This window comes from Nilaparvata lugens, chromosome 1 (genome assembly GCF_014356525.2).
Source record: "Nilaparvata lugens isolate BPH chromosome 1, ASM1435652v1, whole genome shotgun sequence".
In the NCBI taxonomy this organism is placed as follows: Eukaryota; Metazoa; Arthropoda; class Insecta; order Hemiptera; family Delphacidae; genus Nilaparvata; species Nilaparvata lugens.
This window is the reverse complement of record NC_052504.1, coordinates 84519012-84542105: the sequence shown is the minus strand read 5'-3', so window position 1 is coordinate 84542105 and position 23094 is coordinate 84519012. Positions and strand designations below refer to the sequence as shown.

Below are 23094 nucleotides of genomic sequence, written 5' to 3'. Positions count from 1 at the left end.
TACTATTTTAGGATATATTTTAGTATGAGAGTTTATCAAAGGATAAAAATGAGATTAATGAGCTCAATTTGATACAGGAACCGATTAAGAAAATTATCTATAATATTGGATAGATTTAAGAGACTCATAGAGGCTTGATGATGAGCCCATGAAGTTCAAAATATTTCTATAACACTCTTCCCGCGATTTCCATAATGACAATGAATGATCTTCATTGAAATAAAATATGAAAATTCATTGAGATTTTATGTACGAGTCTCTCGTAGACCAAAGACAGTTTGGTTGAATAGAGAATGAACATTTTCAACTAAGCCAAATTCAAGGTTTTCATCAGAAATATATTTGGTGAAATTTATGACTCCCTCTATTTTTGACCAGTTGAGAAGCTATTCAAGTGCCACTTCAAATTTTCTCAGAGGATTGATGAATATGATGATTGAATAATCAAAGGATGAAAAATCTGATGGGTGAATGAGATGAAGTAGAGGTATTCAATCATTTTTGACATTCTATAGGCATGAGTAGGATATGTAACTGAAGCTTATGAGAGACGTCACTTCAGGTAGAGAGGACTGAAAGTTGAATTTTTGGATATAATAGATAGGAAGCATTCCAAAATATTTGGGAATAAACAAAATGCAGGGTAAATTTGTGGGACATGCTGATGATGATGAACAGCAGAGAGATGACGTAAATTATCAAAAATGATGACAGAACATTGATGGCACAGTTGATGCATACACTGACAATTAATTAATTGCAGATGCAACACGTTTTTTAAATGTTCACTATTTATGAATAAACCATTTAACACTAAAATATTTATATCTTGAGTACTCACTAATACTGGAAGGGGCTTTATCCTGAACAACTGGTAAAATAAACGATTTATTTATTAAGATTCGTTCATACGAGCAGCCGCAATAAGGTGATATAATGACCAGGCGTTCAAGATCCAACACAATTATTAAAGAGATAAAATGAAATTGTGTGGAGCATTACATTCAACTAGAGTGGGGGGATGGAGTACAATTGGGGAATTCATACTTACTGCAAAGTACTTGTAGCTACTTGAAGTTGAAGGCTGAGAAAAAGAGTGTTAGAAATATGAAAAGTTAAAACATTGCAATATAATGTCACAGTGGAACATCGAGTGTTATCATGGTTGAATAAAATTGTCATCGCTCATTATTACCTGACCATCTACTCCATTTTAAAATTCAGAAGTTTTTTTTATTTCAAATGATGAATGAAATTTTCTCATTGATTTTCTGTCAATCATTGAACAAAACTATTCTACAGACTATTGGTATACTTTATTGAAACAGTTGGATGTAAAACAGGTCATGTCGGCGTAGTTTTGACTTACACTTCAAAAGTCCAAAAATTCAATGACAAAGATTTACAGAGAATGCTAACATTTGAAGACATTTTTAATACTAGACGAATATAATTAAAATTTGAAAGTAGAAGAAGAATTGGGAAGAATTGAGAAGAAGAAGAAGAATAAGAAGAAGAAGGCAAGAAACTGGGATAATGGAGTAGAAGAATGTATAGGTAGCATAATATTGTGACAACGATTTACAAAGAATGGTATGTTTCACGGATACTTGAATACTGGAAGAATATAGACTATAATTTGAAATTTAAATTGAGCTTATTGAGTTTGAGAAGAATGGTAAGAAGAAGATGAAGAGCAAGAAGAATTAAGAATTCAGTAGAATATTATAACCAGTAAATGGTTATGGACAGACAATTCCAAAATAAGGAGAGTTTCAAATTATTACTGAACACAGAAACCCCATTTGATTGGGAAGAAGAGCAATACCTATCTTCTATAAAATTGTAGGATTATGAAAACATAATTATACAGAAGCCTAACTACAATTTAATTCACTATTTATTTAAAAAACTATGTGAGTGCTGAGTTTCCCAGTTTACAAAATGGGAAAGGAAAAAAGACGTCATAAGATGAGAGACGCTATTATATTAGTTAAGAGATGAAAACTGTGAATTACAAAAATGTGTTCTTATTCAAATAACATACACCATCAGACTTAATCACCAGTTATACCCGATTCCCAAATTGCCTATACCTTCATAATTAAATTTAATTGGCTTACTGTCATTACTTTGGAGAAAAAAGTGGAAGTTATTCTAATGAGGTAATTGAGAATCTTATCTTGAGAGCATCATAAACTGTGGTTGGCAATGGCCAGAGTAGGCACGGAATTTTTGTGTTCTAATACAATGTATACTCATTATAAATAAAAAACTTGGTAATTAACTTGACTTGGTTTCTTTTATTTCATAAACTACTCAACATACAGACTTATGCGCCATGAACACGCGCATTCCAATTTTCATAAGCTGATGCTGCGTTTATTATATCTGTATCTGTACAAATACAGATAGCCTATAATAAGGATTGCATCATCTGATAAAAATGAAATAAGCATGTTCTTGCGCTTAATATGACGCAATGGAAGTTTAGCATTGAATAAACAATTATTATAATAAGAAATTTCCCTTTAGATGAAGGTTTTCCATTTTTCCACTATGTCAATGCGACTTCAGTCAATAAAATTCAAAAACAAAACATCAATATTATTATGAGAATGAAAATTCAGATTTCCAGCGTATGAAGTACTCAAATAATGATGGTTAAACACTTGCCGATGAAATCTTGTTTAAATTTTGAGCTATCGTGTATCTCTAGAATGGATATACGGGTAGGAAATAAATATACCCTACTAATAATAGATCATAGTTGATAGTGAGTTGAATAACAATAAATTCACAGCAAAATTAATTGACTGTATGGAATATTATTTGGAAAAGTTGAATAAATTACAAATTTGATCGAATCCCATAAAAGTATGATTAATAATTGACAAGTATAAAATGGTAGTAATATTTTTTCAGTAATACGAGTATTAATTGTTTTTATATTTCAATGTTAATGAAAATAGTGTAATAAAATATGATATTTTTTGTTCACTGTACAATAATGAAGTAAATCAAAAATATTACTTCAGCTTCAACATAATAACGGGTAATTTTCAAACATGTATCTCAATTATTATCATCATATATATTATAGCAACTTTGAATATTTTTTCGAATACTAATGTGACGTAATTTGTGAAGAATATGACTGACAAAAAATATGAGTCCCTCACTTCTCCCAATTAGTCAAATCGCGAAATTCATACTTTTGAAAAAATATTCTTGTAATGAAAAGCTTGCATTTGGATTGCCTCATAAGAATTGCTCTAGAATCGAATTATTACAAAATATCTTACTGTTATCGATTCATATAATATTGATAAATATTTATAATAGACAAATAATAGTAATCTCAACTCCCTAGGAGCAGCATATCAATTTCAATGTAAATATTGATAAGAGCTTCTCATCAGTTAGATTTGGTCTGCCACTGCTCTGTAAGAATTGTCGATTTATGAATAATAGGTATATTTTTCTTGTAATAAATGAATCATCAAATTGATAAATCAATTCATAATGACAGCTATCTCATCACTTATTCTATAGTGAGGTCCATGTTATAATGTCCGTATTTGATTAACATTGGTGTTGCTATCCTTGTCTATCATTCAACAAAGGAGGTAGCTCTATGCTTTTTTAGCTCCACAACGTTGCCAAATCTGTTTTAAACAATTTAGAAATATAATTAATTAAGGCAGAGAATCGGTAACGCCGTTCTCCTATCGTTATCCACTGTCATTATAACGTGGACCTCACTATAATCAAAAGTTCGTCTACAGTCACGATTATTCCACCGCTTCATATTTAAGAAGCTCGTAAACGAATAGGTTGATAAGATAAAATAAGATGGAATTTTTTTTTTTGAACTTGAAATTTTGTATGAAAATGAAATCATGAACTCTATATAACCTCTGGAATTTCTATTTTAAATTAAGGTTAAAAGCAGTATTGGACGAATGCCTGTTGTTTTCACCTGGATTTTATCTATTGTCTATGAATAAATAAAAATGATGCTTAGATTTAATACATCGAATAGTTATGTTCATGTTCGTTTCTTCATAATAAATGACTCATGATATATGATCGTCTTGGCAAAGACGAACGTTTCTGTCGTTTGTTAAAGATTCTATCTAATATCTAGCTGTTGAGACTTTGTTATTCTGTAACTAATTTTTTTGAAATTGAATGAAATGGAAATATCCTTTATTGGACGGATTTAGGATTCAAGTCCTCTCAACCACTCAACTTTTGCCACAATCTCTAGATTAAATCTCTTGCCGCAGGCTTGACCCCAATTTCCCCAACCACACATTGATTTAATAAACCTGGGGTTGTGGAGGATTTAGTCAGCCCACATGAAACGGGAATCCCTAGCCCAGATAATGAAGTCACTTCCTAAATAGGAATAGAGGAGTTGTCTAAATTTCTCTGTCTAAACAGTGATAAGAATGGAAATTAAAATTTTATCACGGATTAATTTATTCTTCCGAATTCTTCAAACGGGGTTGATTGTAATCTCAGTAGGAGAGTGAGATTTCAGTTAATTCACGACAAAGTACTCATTTGATGAAAAACTGTCAACGATTTAACGTTATTGAAATTGTGAGGCTTTATAAAATACCATTACACCTCATTTCGAGTCACAACATAGTGGAGCGGCGAAGGTTGAGTGTATTAGAGGAGAGAGGGTAGCTGAGTGTTGAATTGAAAATAATGCAAATATCAAAATATATTAGAGTGGTCAAGGTAGTATAGAAGGTAGAAGGAAGGTAAAAGGAGACATTTAGATACATGCATTACCGTATTTGAACACACTCAGCCACCTTCTCTGATACACTCTACCTACACCTAATGGTTTTTTCCCTAATCCAGTATCCTACAGTATCCTGAAGGTGACAATTTTACAATCGGTTGAGGCAATCAAACTTAACAAGGAATATAACAGATTTTATATTATCCAATAAATTATTGTGGTTTCAACATAATAGGCTTAGCCTATAATATATTTCAAGAATGGAGTATTCTGCTAGTTCTATGAAATTTGCTTGATATGGCTTGAACATATTTGATGTCTTTAATCGTTGTTATTCTATGAAAATGCAACCAATAGATTAATTTTGAAATAAATGTAAATTAATGAAAGTTTCTTATCCCCTTGAATAAAACTTTTCCCATCTCTTGATTATATAACTTCTATTGATAATTAAAATGTTAGATAAAATAATACCTTACTAATCAGCTTAATGTCAAACAAGAATATTCAAACAAGTTTGTGTTTGAGTATCAATAAATCTGTGTTTTTTGACAATTTCTTAGTCTTTTTCATTCAAGTTTGTGCATCTTGAATGGTTACAAATTTTCTTAAATAATTCAATATTATTCGTTACAAGTGGTAATTGAGTGGAATATTTCTAATTAATTTATTAATTCAAGCCATCTAAAATCAAAATTTATAGTTTTGATGTTAATTTTGGAGAAAAATAACACAAGGACTACCTTATTATTCTATCTTTCAATGTTATTACATTGGTGTCATTTGCATTGAAAATAAATAAATAAATAATTGAGAGGAGTCTTACATTTTGTCCATAGACCATTAATATTTCATTAAAGAATGAAAATTCAAGTAGAGCCTTCTCAAGAAGTTATAAGGGTTATTTTAATAGTTTTAGGTGTGGAAGAGTGGGTGCTCTTATACAGAGTAATGATCAACTTACTATTGCAAGGGACCTCTAGACTTGAGAGTTATAAATAAATAGAAAACTTAAAACCTATCGTAGTTTACTGCAGCTGAAGAGTGAGTCAACATTCTTTTAAGTGTATTCCTACTTCCATGACAATTTAACTATCATTAATGGAAGTCGGAATCCGCTAAAAAGCCTGTCGCTTTGGATGGCAGCGTCACACGTCTTGAAGTGATCTACTGACAGGCTACAACATGGCTGCATGGACTCGCATCACTGCTCCCAGAAGCCCACTTATTGGACGATAAACAGTCAACACATGCGTACAATACAAGCATCAAGTGAGAAAGAGAGAGAGATAGCACAAGCACCCTGACTACCATTAGCAAAATTCAACAAGAAATCAACAATTGAAAATATGATGATAACATTCAAAAGTCACACAAACTGTCGATGAGTAATAATAATGGAAAATATACGTATGGCGTTGTATACGATAACTAGTTATTAAATAATAACACTAATAACCAGTTTCAGTAAGCTCGGTCAAGACATCTGAACATGGACAAGCCTGGTACGATTTACAAGTGTGCATATAATTATCTATTTTATATGTTCATGAATATTCCATGGAATTAAACATTGTATTCTAGTTAATAAAAACAATATAAGAACTTGTAGTACCCTTTATGAAAAACTTTAAAATATTTTAACGACTAGTTTCGACCATTGGTCATTTTCAAGTTAAAATGTAGAAAATAAAAAATGTGATAGATAATAATTATGAACATAATAAGCTTATTTTCATATGATTAATTTATTTCTTATTCATTATTTTTGGCTGAAGATATTTAATTTTAATCATAAAAACACTTCACTTGAATGGGCTACTTTTATAAAATAATAAAACAATATTAAAACTTGAAGTACCCTTTATTATTTAAAATATTACAACGACTAGTTTCGACCATAGGTCATTTTGCTGTTGACATTTCAACTTAATAATTACCTATGGTAGAAACTAGTCGTTGTAATACTTTAAATAATAAAGGGTACTTCAAGTTTTAATATTGATTTATTAATTAATTTTAATCATATTTGATTCATATATCTTCAACCAAAAATAATGTTTAAGAAATGAATTAATCATATGAAAATAAGCATATGTTCATATTATCTAGTATCAACTTGTTCATTTTTTACATTTCAACTTGAAAATGACAAATGGTCAAAACTAGTCGTTGAAAATTTTTAAAGTTTTTAATAAAGGGTACTACAAGTTTCTATATTGTTTTTATTAATTTGGATCAAGGCGCCCATAAGTGAAGTGATTTTATTGTAATTCTAATATAATTCTAGGTATATTGGGATTATCTATAGTAACTATTGCTTTAAAAACCATATGCTCCAGTGCACTCCTTGTACATCTATAATGTCTTGACCGAGCTTTGTAATTCTGAGCATAAAATTTTTACTAAAAATGTAGATACAATTTCTCACAAGCTAAAATTCAACTATTTTTCAATTTTCTACAATGTTTTGTATCTATACTTGACATCTGAGATGAGAATAATACGGGGTGGAGATGATGAGAACTCAAGCACTAACAATGAGGAGTTATCCATGTAGTGTAAGGCATTAATCTCCATACAACTTGTGTTGAAGATCCTTGAATTGAATGTGAGATTCATGTTATAAAGTGTGAAATAAAGCAGTGTTTTTCCCTTCATACTCTCTATTTTTAAAATTCAGTTTGTTTTTCGGTAATTCTGAATATGAATTTGTTTTAAATCTGAATATGTCCTATTTTAGTTATAATAATGAGAAATATTTCTTCTATGTTTAGTTTTGAAGCATCTAAATTTGAAAATCTACTTTGTGAAATACTTGAGGACTGAAAATTTTGTGAATTGAAGAACTACAAGACTTAACCTATTTCGGACTACGTGTTATCTAAATTTGGGAGAGGATTAGCACAAGGTTAGCTTATTTTTCCTCTCCCTATCATTTTGATAATGTAGGTACTTATTGTATAAATGAATGAATGAATGAATTTGTGATTCTTAAAAGTATATTTTTTGGTGGCGTTTGTGTAATTTTAGGCATATAGGTTGATGTTGATTCTTGATGATTGAGGGATTCACTTACAATGTCAGTAATGAGAACACAGGAAGATTTATAGTTGAGAATAAGGTTTCACACTGAATAATAATTTTTGAGTTTAATTTTGAGAAATCTCGTCGCCTTTTTGATTGAATGGGTAGCAACATACCGTAACATATGGAAGCTTCACTGACGATTGGAAAACCACTATTTTTGAAAATAATCATAAAAAATGTCTATTATTGAGAAATAGCAAATGATAACAATATGAAAAGAACCTTAGAAACGCTTCCAAAAATTAATAAACTTCTAATTATTAAACTTTTAATATTCTCAGTACAACAGGATGTAAGAAATGCTTTTCTTCTAGTTTTTAAGCAAGTTACTTTTCTACCTATAATTGTGATTATTTAACATTTTTAGCATAAATCTTCAATATCAATATTCTATCATTGAGAATGTTTTTCGACAGAGTAAACTTTCTAGCCTTCATAATAATTGTTCCCGAATCTCATATGTAGGTGTATTTTGGATTAAAATATTCAATTAAATCTCTATAGAAATTTGTGCTTCACTGGGGAGAGATTTGTTTAAAATAAGTATCGCACCAATGAAAAATTTAAACCTATTTATACATTATTATTAAACTATTCAACTTGAACTCTACTCAGTAGAATCTTAGGTAACTGGCTGAAAGCAAAAGCGTGTTCTACTCAACGGAAGAGTTTTTGCAATGCGAGGCATCTGATATGGTTTGATGAGAAATCTTGGTTCGGTACTGATACACAATGACATATTTCAACTCTTATATGTATATTTAGGCTATATGTATATGTTAGGCCTGTTAGCCTGTATATGTATAATGAATTTGTCAATTTTATGATACCTAAATGTAAACTGTTTCAACAATGCAACTTACGACAGAGGTTGTATTATAAAATTATTGTATTATGAATGGTTTCATTGGTTGGACAGATGGAAATTACTGAGATATTGCAATTATTCAAATGCTAATCTTCGGGGTGAATTACAGCATTTAATTTGGATTTTCGTTTAATAATAATAATAATAATAATAATTGTTTCATTGTTTGTCGATACTTATTGTTTTTTTTGTAAAGTTTTATGGCAAATAGAATTCTTGACTCTTGAATTATAGACTTTCAGGCAATTTATTCAGAATATGTCAAGCTATATTAGAGCAATAGTTAATAAATTAATGAATACATTGTATAACTCATCTGCTAACATAATGCCGAATTTTGAAAATTTCGGAGTTAGTGAGTTATGAACTGACCGACTCAATAATTGTCAAGGGTCCGCTTGTTTATCCTCTCCCAATCACTTCAATTATACAGAATTGTTTAAATGAATGAATGCATGGGGATTCTTGAATTTCGCAGAGAACTACATGTAGGCAGAGTTGCGGGGGAAATTTAATTTATTAGTTACCAGGAAAATGGACTGCCCCGGGGCTAGACAGCTTCTATGCCGTTCTCAGAATCAGAAACTCGAACACGAGCACACTGAATCCAGGTTACTGCTCCAGGAAATTCAACACATTTTCCTTGTTGCAATATTGATCCACAGAGAGATATTCTGAACATGGATGCGCTTTCCCCTGGATTGAATGGGGATTTTTAGTATGCTATATACAATAATTTATACTGTAATAATTTGAGAAAACTCAAGAAAGTATTATATTATCATTATTTTGAAAAGTCCTTTCTTAAATTAGAACAATATTTAAGGTGACCAGATTTAATTACACCTCTTAGGGCTGTGCACCTCGCCTTTGGAAACTTTTCACTGGTGACATTTCGATTTGAATACTATCGAGTTGCCAAATGAGAACAAATTTCTAAGGTGAACTTTTTTTAATTATGTTTACTTTCCGATATAATAGCGCCTAAAGTTGAAATCTGGGGGAGATCCATTTCGGAATTGGAAGCAAATGAATTCATGAAAATTTCAGGATACATTCTCAAAGACATTGTGAATCTCATGACATATTTGAATTCTCAGATTACTAATTGGAGGGAAATTGATTCTATTTTGGAAAAAATCTCACATATCATTATCAGAGTCATTGAGCAACATAGTGGAAATATGATTTCCATGAGTTGCAATGGGACTATTCACACTCAGCACGGCCGAGCTTGTATGGAAAGTCTCATTAGAGCATTGTACCGGATGGACACGTTCATTGATACTGATAGGTGACTTTACAAACACTGCCTTCTTACATTTTTCATCTTATTCTAGATGGAACTCGAATATTCTAAGCATCAACTAGCAATAGACTGATACACTAGAGTACCATAAGTTTCTGGATAAATAAATAATTATTGGTAGGCCTAACTTGGAATTTTCATTTTGTCTAAGAAACTTTTCGGATCCGTTGTACTTAGGACAGGCATTACGTTCATATTATGTGATTTCTTGCATATAAAATCTTGATGGACTAATTAGAATAATTTGAACGTATGATATTATGTGTGTTTTGATGGTGCAGATTTTTTCAAATATTTCAATTTATTGATTTAAATTATTGAGAGGGACATTCTTCTCAATAGATATAGCCTTTATTGAGAAAGTTTGTATACTAGAATGGTTTTTAAAAACTTGGTTAAGCATAATTGAAATGAGTTAGTAGAAAAAGTTCAGGTCATGATGATACATATAAGTATGATGTTAATCCTGATGATACAAGTTAATAAATATTAGTATGTTAAGAAAAGCAAACTAAAAAGATAATCTTAGTCTAAAAACAGTATAGCTGAAAATATTTAGCTCAAAGAAATATTTCTACAACTTCATTCCAGTAAAAAATCCTTAGACATTAAAATAAAAGCATAAATATTTGCAATACATCAATTTTTAAACTAATGCAAATACTAGCTCAAATATTTTCATATGAAATATCGGATAATAGTTTCAATACAAATGTAGTAGCCTTCTATCAGTTAAAGATAACAAGCAGGTTGATTGAATATCATAGAAATGGCAATAAAAAATAATAGCATCACGATATTGATATACATGCATTCAAGATCAAACATATTTTTCCTGTATTACTTCTATCAAACTTGATAAATTAGTGCTGAACATTCAGTTTATAACACTCTGTAGATTGTAATTTGTATTCAAAGAAAATGGATCAAGAGCATTTTAATTGATAATTCAAAAAACATTTGTTTATAAAATACTAGATTTATAAAATATGCTTGAGAAAATAACACAACAATTTGAATTTATACTACTGCATTGCATCAAATCGGCCTATTTATCTATTGAATATTATATTTGAATAACAAAGAATGATCAAGGTACCTGATAGTAAGTATAGTTAGTGCCTTGGAATTTGGAGCAATATCAAAAACAGAAAAGTTCTGTTTGGCTGAAGTCTGATATTTATGGCAATAGTAACTGAGAAAAATTGAAGTCTTTGAGCTAAGTACCTACCTGAACATCGACACCCCGGTAAATAAACACAAAATTAGAAAAAACTGTCTTCTATGTCTAGAATATTTTATGAATTCTATAAAAATGTTTACACCAAAATCTAGGAAATGTTCCGATTTAGCTCTTCTCCAAGGGACTAAATTAGTCAAGTATAGGATTATTTTTAAAATGTTTCCTCCAGTTTTAGCTCGTTTTGTACCTATTATTGTTATAATTTTTCTTTAGGTTATGAAAAAGCTATTTACTTCTCCAATAGTGAATTAGCATGTGTTAAGGCTGTGAAACAGGCTAAAAAACTTTCAACTGGAGACATTTTTCAAAGTTTTTTCGATGTCTATACTATCAAGTTATCATAATGAAAAAAGTTTTCTCAGGAAATTTTTTTCCGATTATTGCTTTTTGGGATATGAGCGCCTCAAGTTTGAATTTTTGGGACAAGTCATTTCAAATTTATATTTTAAGGATAAATTCTCCATGGTATTGTTGTCTAGATAAATAAACAATCCCAGAAAAAAAACAAATTTTGAGATGATTATTCTATTTTCAAAAATGATCAAACATAACTCAATTTTGATATTTTCTGGACGTTTGTTATTCAACTTAAACCTCTGATTTCATGCAATTTTCGAGAAAAGTGATGTGCAGTATGTGGTTTTGAAAATAGACGACTCATTTCACCTAAACTTTTTAGCCGAAAATAATATCGGCTGTAGGTGTTTGGGAAGATAAAAAATGACCATATTCAGAGATGATTTTTTCAAATTCAACGATCAATAAGTATATGAAAAAGTCTAGTCAAGTAATAAGGCAGAAGAATTCTACCATACAGAAAAAATAGCATAAGCTATCAGTACATAGCTGTGTGCTATATTTTCTCTATGATTCCAGCCACTTATTTATTCAAACTATAGTGGTTACCTCAATTTGACTATCTACACAATTATAGCTGCTGAAGCAGTAAACTGAGTGTTTTCATGATTTTGAACATTTCTAGCATGAATTTTTTACTGAAAATAATTAAAAAAGTAAAATCGAATAAAATTTACATTTGTTATCCTAAGAGATGGATAAGCATTCATCTTAAAGAAACATTAATAATTCAAGTCGCAATATATTTGTTGATAATTGAGGATGAATAAAGAGCGGAAAGTATAAAGATCTTTTCTCGAAAAATTATGATAAAAAATAAACAGCTCCAGTTTCCAAGATTTGTGTTCAATTGGCGTATTCCCCATCCCCTCTCACATGCACCATGAGAAACAATAGGCTTCATGCAAGCCCAAACTTGTCAAGTTTAAGATGAGAAAAAAGTGAGTCATTCAATATATTTATGTATCGATTTTGAAAAAATAAAAAAAGATATCCAAAAGAAACTTAATTCGATATTTTTGAAGGATAGGCTAAAATCGTGGTGAAAACACAATAGCTATTAATCAACTGACAATTTCTAGGCTAAATTTGAAACTGAAGTAGGTATCGAAACTGATAGGTAATATATACTAATTAATATTAGTATATAATCAAGTTTAAAACTGCTAAACGTATGAATGATTTTATAATTATAAATGATTTTTTATAGTTGGAAACAGTAAAATGTTAGAAAATGTTTTTTATTGCGTAAATAAAGTTTCCCATCAAATAGATATTATGAGGGAATCAGATTCGCACGGACTATACTATCATTGAAAACATTCCAGTTATACGAATTAAAAAAACAAGTCAAGCTCTCACCAAATTAAAATTCCAGAAAAGTCCATGCTAATGTCATGCGAAGCAAAGCTAGTTAGATTATTATTATTATTATACTGTATTAGTATTGATAGATGAAACTTAGTATGATCTAACTACCTATATGAATATGGAAAGAAGATACTTATCTGATTTTGAATAGATAGGTTTTGTTTACAATGATTTTCTCAATAAATATTCAAACAAATTGATTTTGAATGCACCATATGCACAACTTGCAAATTAATTTCAATATTTGAAATTTTTAATACAATTTCATTGAGTTCATACTTAATCATAACAACAATTTAAAATATAAATACCGGTACATTATCTATAATATTAATAATTATTACTAATTTCTATATAACATTAATAAATTTGATGTTTTCAAAATTACAGATTCTCAATTGAATTACATTTTTCAGGTAATTACAAAATATATATTATAACATTCTTTCAAACATTCCAAGAGTTTAACATTCTTTCAAACAATAAAAGTATTGATGTCAAACATGACTAATTCAAGTATTTATCAATATGAAACTTCATGATTATTGAGATTAAATTCTCATTATTGAGATTGAAAATTATTAATTATTAATGACATACAATCGCTTTTAGAGAAGCACAAGAATTGCTACTGAAAAATTTTCAATTAATCATACTTTGATTTGGATACTCCTGAATATATTTCAGTGTGTTTCTCACCAAACAGTTTATAATCTTTAGTGTACTATTTGTGTAAATACAGTTTTCCACTTGGAGTGATTACTTGAATGCAAGTTTACGGCTAAAAATGATAAAATTATTTTAAACAGTTTTCAATTTGGACAAAAAATAAATTATTCAAAAGCTCCATTGATCCAACAAATATGCAACATTGATAATTGAATAGAACATGCAAAAAAATACCTTTTGTAATTAACAAAGGGTTATTATTGATTTGAACGAGTTTTCTACTTCATGAGTTTTGATAGCAAGACAATACTCAATTCTTAACAGTATAATTTCTAGATAGACATTTTTGAATATTAACATTTTTATATAAATGTTTTATTCGGGCGAAAACAATATTATTATCCTGATAAATTTGAATTCAAGTGAATATGGTTTCACAGATGATGATATTTTGTCTTTCACATAAGAGCTAATTAAATTAAAATAGCTGACTTTATTATATTCTTATTTATTTTTAGAAAAAAAGGGGAAGAATTTATTGTAATTATTTTCAAAAGAGAACAAGTGAAAGAATTTGGGCGTGAAAATTCAAATTTTAAATTGAATTTACTAACATTCAACTACTAATAAATGTGAAGTATTATGGTTAACTATTTTTAATTATTCCTTATTACGGTATGTAATTTTATAGAATTTAATGACAACTAGTATAAAAAGTTTGTTCAATTGAGAAAAGGAAATAAGAAAATATTACAGAGATTGATTAGGATTAAAAATTGTCACAAAACATTAATCATAATATTTAAAAATAGTTTATATAACAACGACAAAACTTATATAAATATCAAGTTATACCTAGGAGTCGATTTATCGAGAGGGCTCAAGAGGGATGAGAATAAACAATTTTGTTTTTTAATTTTAGTTCATATTATCAGTTGACACCAACGTTTTAGTTATAATTTTCAATTAGAATTCATTCAAAACCTACTCATATCATTGTATTAGTAGGTAATTATTGCTTTATTCCGAAATTTCATTAAACTAGAGACAATAATTTTGAAGGAACATGAATCAATATCAATTCATTATAAATTGTTTTCAAAAGGCAAGCTTGCCTTCCAATGTTGAAGAGCTGATCAGAAAAGTCAGAAATAGTTTTGACCTTTAGGTCTAGAGGTTTGTTGTTCTATAAAGCTGGGTTTAATGTTTACTGAATTGTGCAGCACTGTGCAGAAGGAAGATTCATAATGACATTGAAGCATTTATTTGCAGTGAAAGATAGGCTTCTTTTTCAATGACACATGCCTCTGTCTACATCCAATGAGCTGTCTCGATAAAAAGACTATATCGACAAAATATGATGACAGTTTAAATTGTATGATAATTTCAACTGAAATAGTAATCTGTATAACCTTCAACTCTACACAATGATGATGTGAATTAATTCAATAACACAGTTATTCATAATAACTAGAAGCCTCTTTCAAGATTTTATACTTTTTTCAAGATTACTTTCTGAGGGGTAGGTTTTGTAATGATTTTTAATTGATTTTCATGATTGAATGGTATAGCGAAGGAGAATAATGGCGAGAAGTCTTTTTAAAAAAATATATAGAGACTATACAGTTTATAGTTCTATTATTTATGAAATTGCACTTCTCACATAATATCTAATAACAAACATTGATAATTGAATTAAAAGCTATTGATTCAATAAAAATTGATCTTTTTAGCTGAGATAATTTAATTTTGCATTCCTAGTCATTGAACATTGAATGGAATGGTCAAAAAATTTATGATAAAGATATCTATCTACCTTCAAACATTAATTTAATAAGTGTTTGTTCAATCTTTACAGAATTATGGAAAAGATTGTCGATATTAAGAATTTACACATTCAACACAGCATAATACCCACGATATTAACATTACTAATTAGTACCGTACTAAGCAAGATCATACTTGACATACTTTAACATTCAAATAATTAAATATATTGTACATAACTGAATTACATTGAATAAAATTATTTAGGAAACACTTTTTTTGAAGCTTTGTATTACAATATTCAACCTTATAGTCTCCAACTTTATCAAATAGAATAAAATAATTAACAGATAGGATCTTATGAAGTAATATTCAATTGTCAGGTTTCCTTAATAGCTATTACTCGTTTAAAATACAATTATCACCTCAAGAGCCTCTAATTTTCAGTCATAGGCCATTGTTCTATGGACAAAATGGAGAATCCTCATTTTGATATTCTAAATTATTCTTCCAAAAGCAAGAATGTGATTGTTTCAAGGTTCAACTTCAACCTACCAAGTTTAAAGTAATTGAATGAAGAAATCACAAGTTAAAAAAAGAAAATATATAGTTGTAATATTCTGATTTGGAAGAGATACGAAATTCAAAATCAAACTAGAGATCAATTGTTAATTCATTCTATCATACATCCAACTAATTTTGATATTATCATACCAAAAAGGAGGTTACTTGATGCGGGAAAGCAAGGTTCTATAACATAATAATTATTGTAATACCACAACCATTACAGACGTTAATCAGATTATGTACATAATTTCTCTGGCAATGTAGCTTTTTCGAATTGAAAAATGATTTACTTCATTCTTCCATAAACATCCAGTCAACTAGCAAAAGGGCCTATCAAACTTTACAATATTGCAGTTTTACTGCAATCAAATTAGTTGTCCGAGATAACACTATAGGTTACCTTTGTAGTATTCAAATATTCAAACTTAACTTTTCCAGTAAAAATGTGATGTCTTAGTTGAGAAATACTTAAATACTTGATTTTATTGAAATTTCATACCTGCCACATTTGAACTATGAATTCTTGTTATTAGAAAATGCTTGGGAAATGATTTATTACCATACGTAGTTCAGTAAACGAATTAATAAAAAAAACTGTAAATTATTAAGAATATTGGAATAATTATCAAATTCACTATAACTGATGAGGAAAGAAGAATGAATCTTTGAAATGTTTAGCAATAAAGATGAAGGAAATAATGGAGGACTTAATCAGGGATTTTTAAAACAATTAATTGACAAGTGCCGAGTGTTTTTTCGATTATTCTGCAGTATATTCATTCGGGTGATAAAATAAGACATATTTAAAACAGTATAAATGAACTGCTCTGTTAAAATATCAATATTATAACCCTCCAAAATTCTCAGACCCTTTATTCAACCATGATAACACAGTATTCACAAGTAACATACATACATAATATGATTAGAACATTTCAAACTCATGTAAGAGAATAAACCAGCACCAATAAGAGAATCAACAGTCAAAATGTCAACTTGAGTGAACCCAAAATAGAAGGTGAAAGTGAGGAACATAAAAATCACTGCAAGTCAAACAAAGTGAATGGAAGAAAGGTAGAGAGAAACCCAACAATTTAAGGTAGAAATATTTTTGGTGATGATTGTAGGAAGTAAAAGCTTTAATGAAATATCATCTTGACCTACATTTATTGTGAATTGTGCTTTTAATTACAGCTCAACTACTCTTACCAAAAATCATGATACAAATGAGTGATAGAAGTACAAAGTTTTACAAAACATTTGAGAAAGGTAAAGCATTTTTGTAAGAGAATAATTCAAAGTTAAAACTACAATGAGTCTAGTACATGATATACACATTTTAGATATACAAAAACAACTTTCATGAATTTATTAAAATCACATTTAATACTCATTTAGGAATATAAGGAACTGACAGATGTTTACAAGAAGGATTTCATACAGGAACTAGAATTTATCTAAATATTTTACATTGGAAATTTTACTGTGGATAATCACAGAAACAATTTTTGATACTGATATGTGATCCAAATATAAATATTTTTTAATATTTGTTTTTAGAAATATTTTTTAATATATATTGTGTTAATTCGTTATTTGATAATAGGTCTACTGCTTGCGTTGGCATACAAGGGAAATTCAATTCAACAGATATTTATAGAATTTATAGTTAGTATTCAACAGTTAGAATTTATTAGAAGGTCCCAGAGTAAATCTCCTATTGCTATTGGAATGGTTAGGGTATATCTTAATTAATTTAAGACGTGCCCAGTTATCTTAAATAAATGGACTCATATACAGTGGACGGATTTGAATGATTGGGAACACCAAGGAAATTATACAATTATTACTGATATCAAAGAGGATTGATGTATAAATGATTAAAAAAATTGAATATATCGAATAGGTTGTTCGAGCCAAGTATCAGGCTAAGTAGTGGACGACAAAATGAGACTAGAAAAGAGGAAGATACTAGGGAAAAGCGGAAATATTAAGTTAGTTTTCGAGTGTTAAATTCAATAACTATTTTAATTTAGAAAGTTTTACAAATTTTTCCAACAGACGAAGCTAGAGAATGCAAATTTATTTGCGTTTTTGAGACGTAATAATTCAAGTAGGCCTAGTCGATGAGAGGCATGTCACTAACAAATAGGTTCTACTCTTTGTTTCTAGAAGTTATCTACTCATCTACATGTATATTTTCTGTTCTGAATATGTTAATTGTTCATTTGTTTCCATTATAATGTACTGCTAGTATGCAATGGGTATTGCAATACCTGGCAATACATTGTCATTTGTGATAAAGAATCAATCAATCAATTAATAACAAAGTAGAAAGATCTCATATAAATCACGACTTCAGTTTTCCTCTTTCAGAGCAATTGATCATCAGATTGTTCATCGACAATCTATTGTTTTTTTTTCAACTAAACGGAATAAGTTTAGAGTAATTACTCACGAAACTTGAGAGGGATATGCTAAAACTTGAACACACAATGGTTTGAAAATATTATTTTTAAAGTGGACCTGAACTTCAATTTATATTCAATTTTATTGTATATTTTTTCATTACAATTGAATTATTCACTCATTATTTTATCTGCCAATGCTATTACATTACATTATTACATTATTCAAAAAGGAATATGGTATGTTATCTACAAGTTAATATGGATCACATTCAGTTTTTTTTATTATAATTTATTTAGCATTTACAGGTTAGTAGTGTTACTGTATTAATCGAATAACAACAATAGTCTTACAAGGTGTAGGAATGATAATGAAGGTTTTGAGCTTACTTGTACCTCACAAGGAGGAGGAGCACTGCGGTATGAAGGTATTATCTTGAAAGTAACGGAACCCCGCGCTTCTCGCTGAAAAAAAAACAAAAAAAACAAATTATTATTCTCAAGAAGAAAGAATTCATCACACACAGAAAGTTATCATTGATTAGGATGGTTAAATGAAAGAGTTCATTTCAATTTTATTTCTCACAATTCAATTTATTTGCCCACATAATAGATATGAATCTCTTAGGGCCATATGCTAACACTGCGTTCAACGCTAAACGACGTTTACTTGTATAATATGGTTGCATTTATCATAGTATGTTTCATACTTTGTTTAAACAAACAGAGCTGACAATTCACCGTTTAAACCGAGTATCTGCATACGAGCCTAAATATATTCAAATTTTAATAATTTATCCACATGGTATCTCTATAAAATGAGATGCGAAGTTTTCACAACATACAATTCATTAAAAAATCTAGTTTTCATAAAGCCACGTTTACACCAGAGTTGTCAACTGAAATTTCAACAAATTTCGGCAATTTGTTACCAATTTCTTAAAAAGCACAACAACATTTAACCTATTTTCTACAGAAGAGTGGACAACTTTTTTTGAAGAAAACTATTTGTGAACAACATTTTGTTGTCAACTCTGGTGTAAACGTGGGTTTAGATATTGATAATGTTGTTGAATGGAACGACCTGATATTGTTCTGGCCATTATTTATTATAAACTGAGGTACTAGCTGATGAACTATATCAATTTCTGTTGCTACACCATTTTCAATAAACTTGGTTACACCATTTTTTTGTAAACTCGAAAAATTGATTGCAGTTGATTGAAGCAGTTGACTTGAGATCGATAATGATGAAGCAAACAAAACTAGTATCACCGTTTTAAATAGATAAGTGGTTGTGATAATTTAAATTAGATTTATTTGATATAGATATGTACCACAACATTACATTTACTACAACAAATAGTGACAATGGTCTAAGAACAAAAACTAGTTTCTCAATTTATCAATGAATTAGAGTTTGTGAAAGCTTGAGTTAGTTCAATTCAAATATATGAATATCTACAAAATAGTATCACATACAATACTACAGTGATAAAGTTGAAAAATATGTTATTAAACCAACTAGAGAGATATCTCAAACCTACAGAAACAAGAAATTTCTTCTAATTAGTGAACTTGAAATGATAAGCTATGAGCTTAGAACTTATTTTTGATTCATAGAATGAAAAACAATGGAAATATTCCCTATAAGACTGTAAAATAAGGAAACAGGAAGCATATATTATGCTTTATCTATGTTAAGGCTAACAGGGAAGGAAGAAGGCAAAAAAATGTATTCCGATGTATTGATAGATTTCTTGAAAACAGTTTCAAGTGTGGCAATTAGTTTTCAGTATCGATAGCCCTATAAAACGAGAAGACAATACCTGTATTTTACTGCAAAGCCATAATATAAATTTTATGATGGATTTTATAGGAGGAAGTTGATTGGACGGACGCCTGAGGAGCAGGTGGAGTAGCGATTGGAATTCGATTTGAGGGAATTAGAGCCCTGGAACTGGCAAATTAATATTGGAGAGGGACAGAGAGTGATCGGGAGACTGCCTAGACTGCCGTGGGCACAATATAGCTCTGCAATCACAGAGAGCCTCTGGTTGATGCAGTCATAGATTAGAAATGCATTGATAAATTACTTGAGGGTTTAATGAGCAAAAGTATGGAACATCTTCATGGGAATGTCAGAAATAATAGGTCGTTCACAAATTGTCTGTATTAAAATACTGAATTTATTTTTATTTTTTAATTCTTGCAACAAATTATAGTAGGCTATTTGATCATGATTTGATAGAAGTTTATCAGTTCGCCATTATTCTTTGAATCCATTTTATTAGTTTGGATTCAATTATTAGTCAGTGAATTTCAAATCTAGTGGACAATATTGTTCACTTTTATCATAGAAATTTGTAATGTTGCGGACTTGTAGCGTCTGGATGCGTTTCAGGGCATTGAATAAACTTAATGTTTGACTTTGTTCACTTTTCTAGTACTACAATCAACTTGTTAATTCTGTATGCGTTTCAGGGCACTGGACCCAATTTCAGCAGGCAAGGTGTACCTTAAGTTAATAGTACTCCAATAGTACTTGATACTCCTGAATTGAGGATACTCCTTGCCTGCTGAAGATGGAACCCAGATCCCTGAAACACGTCCAGACTCAAAAACTAAGTTGTAGAAGTACTTTTGTAGAAGAATAACAAAATGAATAATACATTTTAGTTACTTATCGATAGTTCAAGTTAGGATGAAAATTTTGTTACAAATTAAAACAGAAATTCTTGGTCATTGATTTTCTATTTAAAACTTGGTGGCAAAATCCAACTGAGATTTTTGGATTGTTTGGTGAGAAACTTGAGAGGCATAGAAATGAGAGGATCGTCATGATTGGTTGGTTCCAAAATTTCAATCGAAGACTTATTTTATAATTAGAAGTATTATTACAAAGCTGAAGAGTCTAAGTTTGAAGACATTTCACGCTTTCTTCTCAATCTAATTCTCATCTTCTTATTGACTCTCATTTCTCATCCTCTTAAGACTACCAAAATGATCCTGAACAATTCCCCTCCTCTAATGGATTCATAGCTTCATTTCAAAGGTCACAAAATGAGCTTCAAGAACAAAAGAATTCTCATAATTCACCAAATAGCTTTCGCTTCCACAAAGCATTTGGTAATTCAGCCTTCTCTGCGAACAAATGGAAGCAGCTACTGTCATCTTATAATTCCTATTTCTATTCCTGTTATGATAAATGGGGTTCATGAATTCGTTAGCTTCCACTTCAACAATTTAAGAAAAAGTACCTACAAAGCTGCATAATGGATTCTGCTTTATTATTTTCATCAAGTTAAGGCAAAACAATTGAAGAATATGTGAAAAGCTGTTAGAACATAATGGATTCTGCTGTATAATTTATATTAAAAAAAGATGTAAAGCAATTTTAAATGCTATCATAATTTAACAGTTCAGAAACCATAATAGCCTACAATAAATTAGCAGAAATGAAGCAATTCTGTGGCTATCAAGATAAACAATGAGATAAATTTTGTGATTTCTGAAGATTGGAATCTTTTCCTGGTGTATACGATCAATTGGATGACATGGAATTTGCTACAGGTTATTCATAGTGATTAATCAAGGAAATATAGAATAATTGAGACAAATTATTGATATAACATTCATGATCGATTTTCCATACTCAAGTAATTTCATGCTACTGTAATGAGTACTGCAGAGAAAAATAAAAAATATTGACTTTTTTTAATTCTAATTTGTCGAAGTAAAAACACATAATGAACTTCCGATCTCAACAATTCTGTAACATGAATGTTTAGAAGTTTTTTTTTTAATTTTCCTAAGATCCATCAATAGTTTTGCAAACGTTGGCAAGTAGGCAATAATGCATAAGATCAATAATATGGAAATGAGAAATTGATTGATTATTCATGATGTAATTTTTTACTTGAAAATGGGTTCATTATTTTGGATACCGTAACTAGTTATTACAAAAAACAAAAGACCAATAACAATGTGATAAATTATAGAATTGATAGTTTCAAGGAGTTAATGGTGATCTAATTATTATTATTATTAGAATCAAAGACATGGATAAGGAGGTGATTCTTCAACTACAGAAGTCATTCCAATTTTTAGCAGCTTTTTGATCAATGTAGCAATTCCTTTGATTGGAACATCGCATTATTTTTGTTTCTATATTATTCATAGTATATATTTGTATATGTGTTAATAAATATTGTATGATATTAGAATACAATAAATTGAAATTGGATGTTTAGTTATATTTTTAATTTATTTGGACATTTTGTTTCTTATTTTCTACCTAGGTCTTCCCTTCTTCCTAGTGCCTTCGACATCTAAGTGGTAGATATTTTTTTCCACATACTCGTCCTCCCTTCTCTCCACATGTCTGTATCACTGTAGTCTTTTCTCTTGCATGTTCTTTGATATTTCTGTAACCTTCATTCTGTTTCTTATTTATGATTTCTGATTTATCCCTTCTAGTTACACCGCAACTCCTATACAGCATCTTCATTTCAGTGACCTCAAGTATGTGTTCATGGGCTTTTCTGCCTGCCCAGGTCTCCGCTCCGTATGTTAACGCGGAGCGCTGTTTGTTTCTTTATTATTGATATTATCTTTTTGTAAGATATTTGTAAGAGTGTGATATTTGAATACAATTGTATGAAATAGAATATGGAATTGGAT

At 29.6% G+C, this 23094-nt stretch overlaps 1 protein-coding gene across 24 annotated transcripts in view; it reads right to left on the bottom strand.

Moving 5' to 3' along the window:
* LOC111058930 (peripheral plasma membrane protein CASK) overlaps nt 1-23094 on the bottom strand; it is a 545689-nt gene that overhangs the window by 28366 nt on the left and 494229 nt on the right. For 7 of the 24 annotated variants that reach the window (XM_039445680.1, XM_039418934.1, XM_039445693.1 and 4 more), the window contains 2 exons: nt 18802-18876; nt 1052-1084 (listed from right to left, as the gene is read on the bottom strand). In XM_039445680.1, coding sequence (XP_039301614.1) covers nt 1052-1084; nt 18802-18876 — 108 coding nt within the window. Of the gene's footprint in view, nt 1-841; nt 872-1051; nt 1085-18801; nt 18877-23094 lie in introns of all 24 variants that reach the window. The other 17 variants (XM_039445701.1, XM_039418904.1, XM_039418951.1 and 14 more) reach the window with 5 other exon arrangements.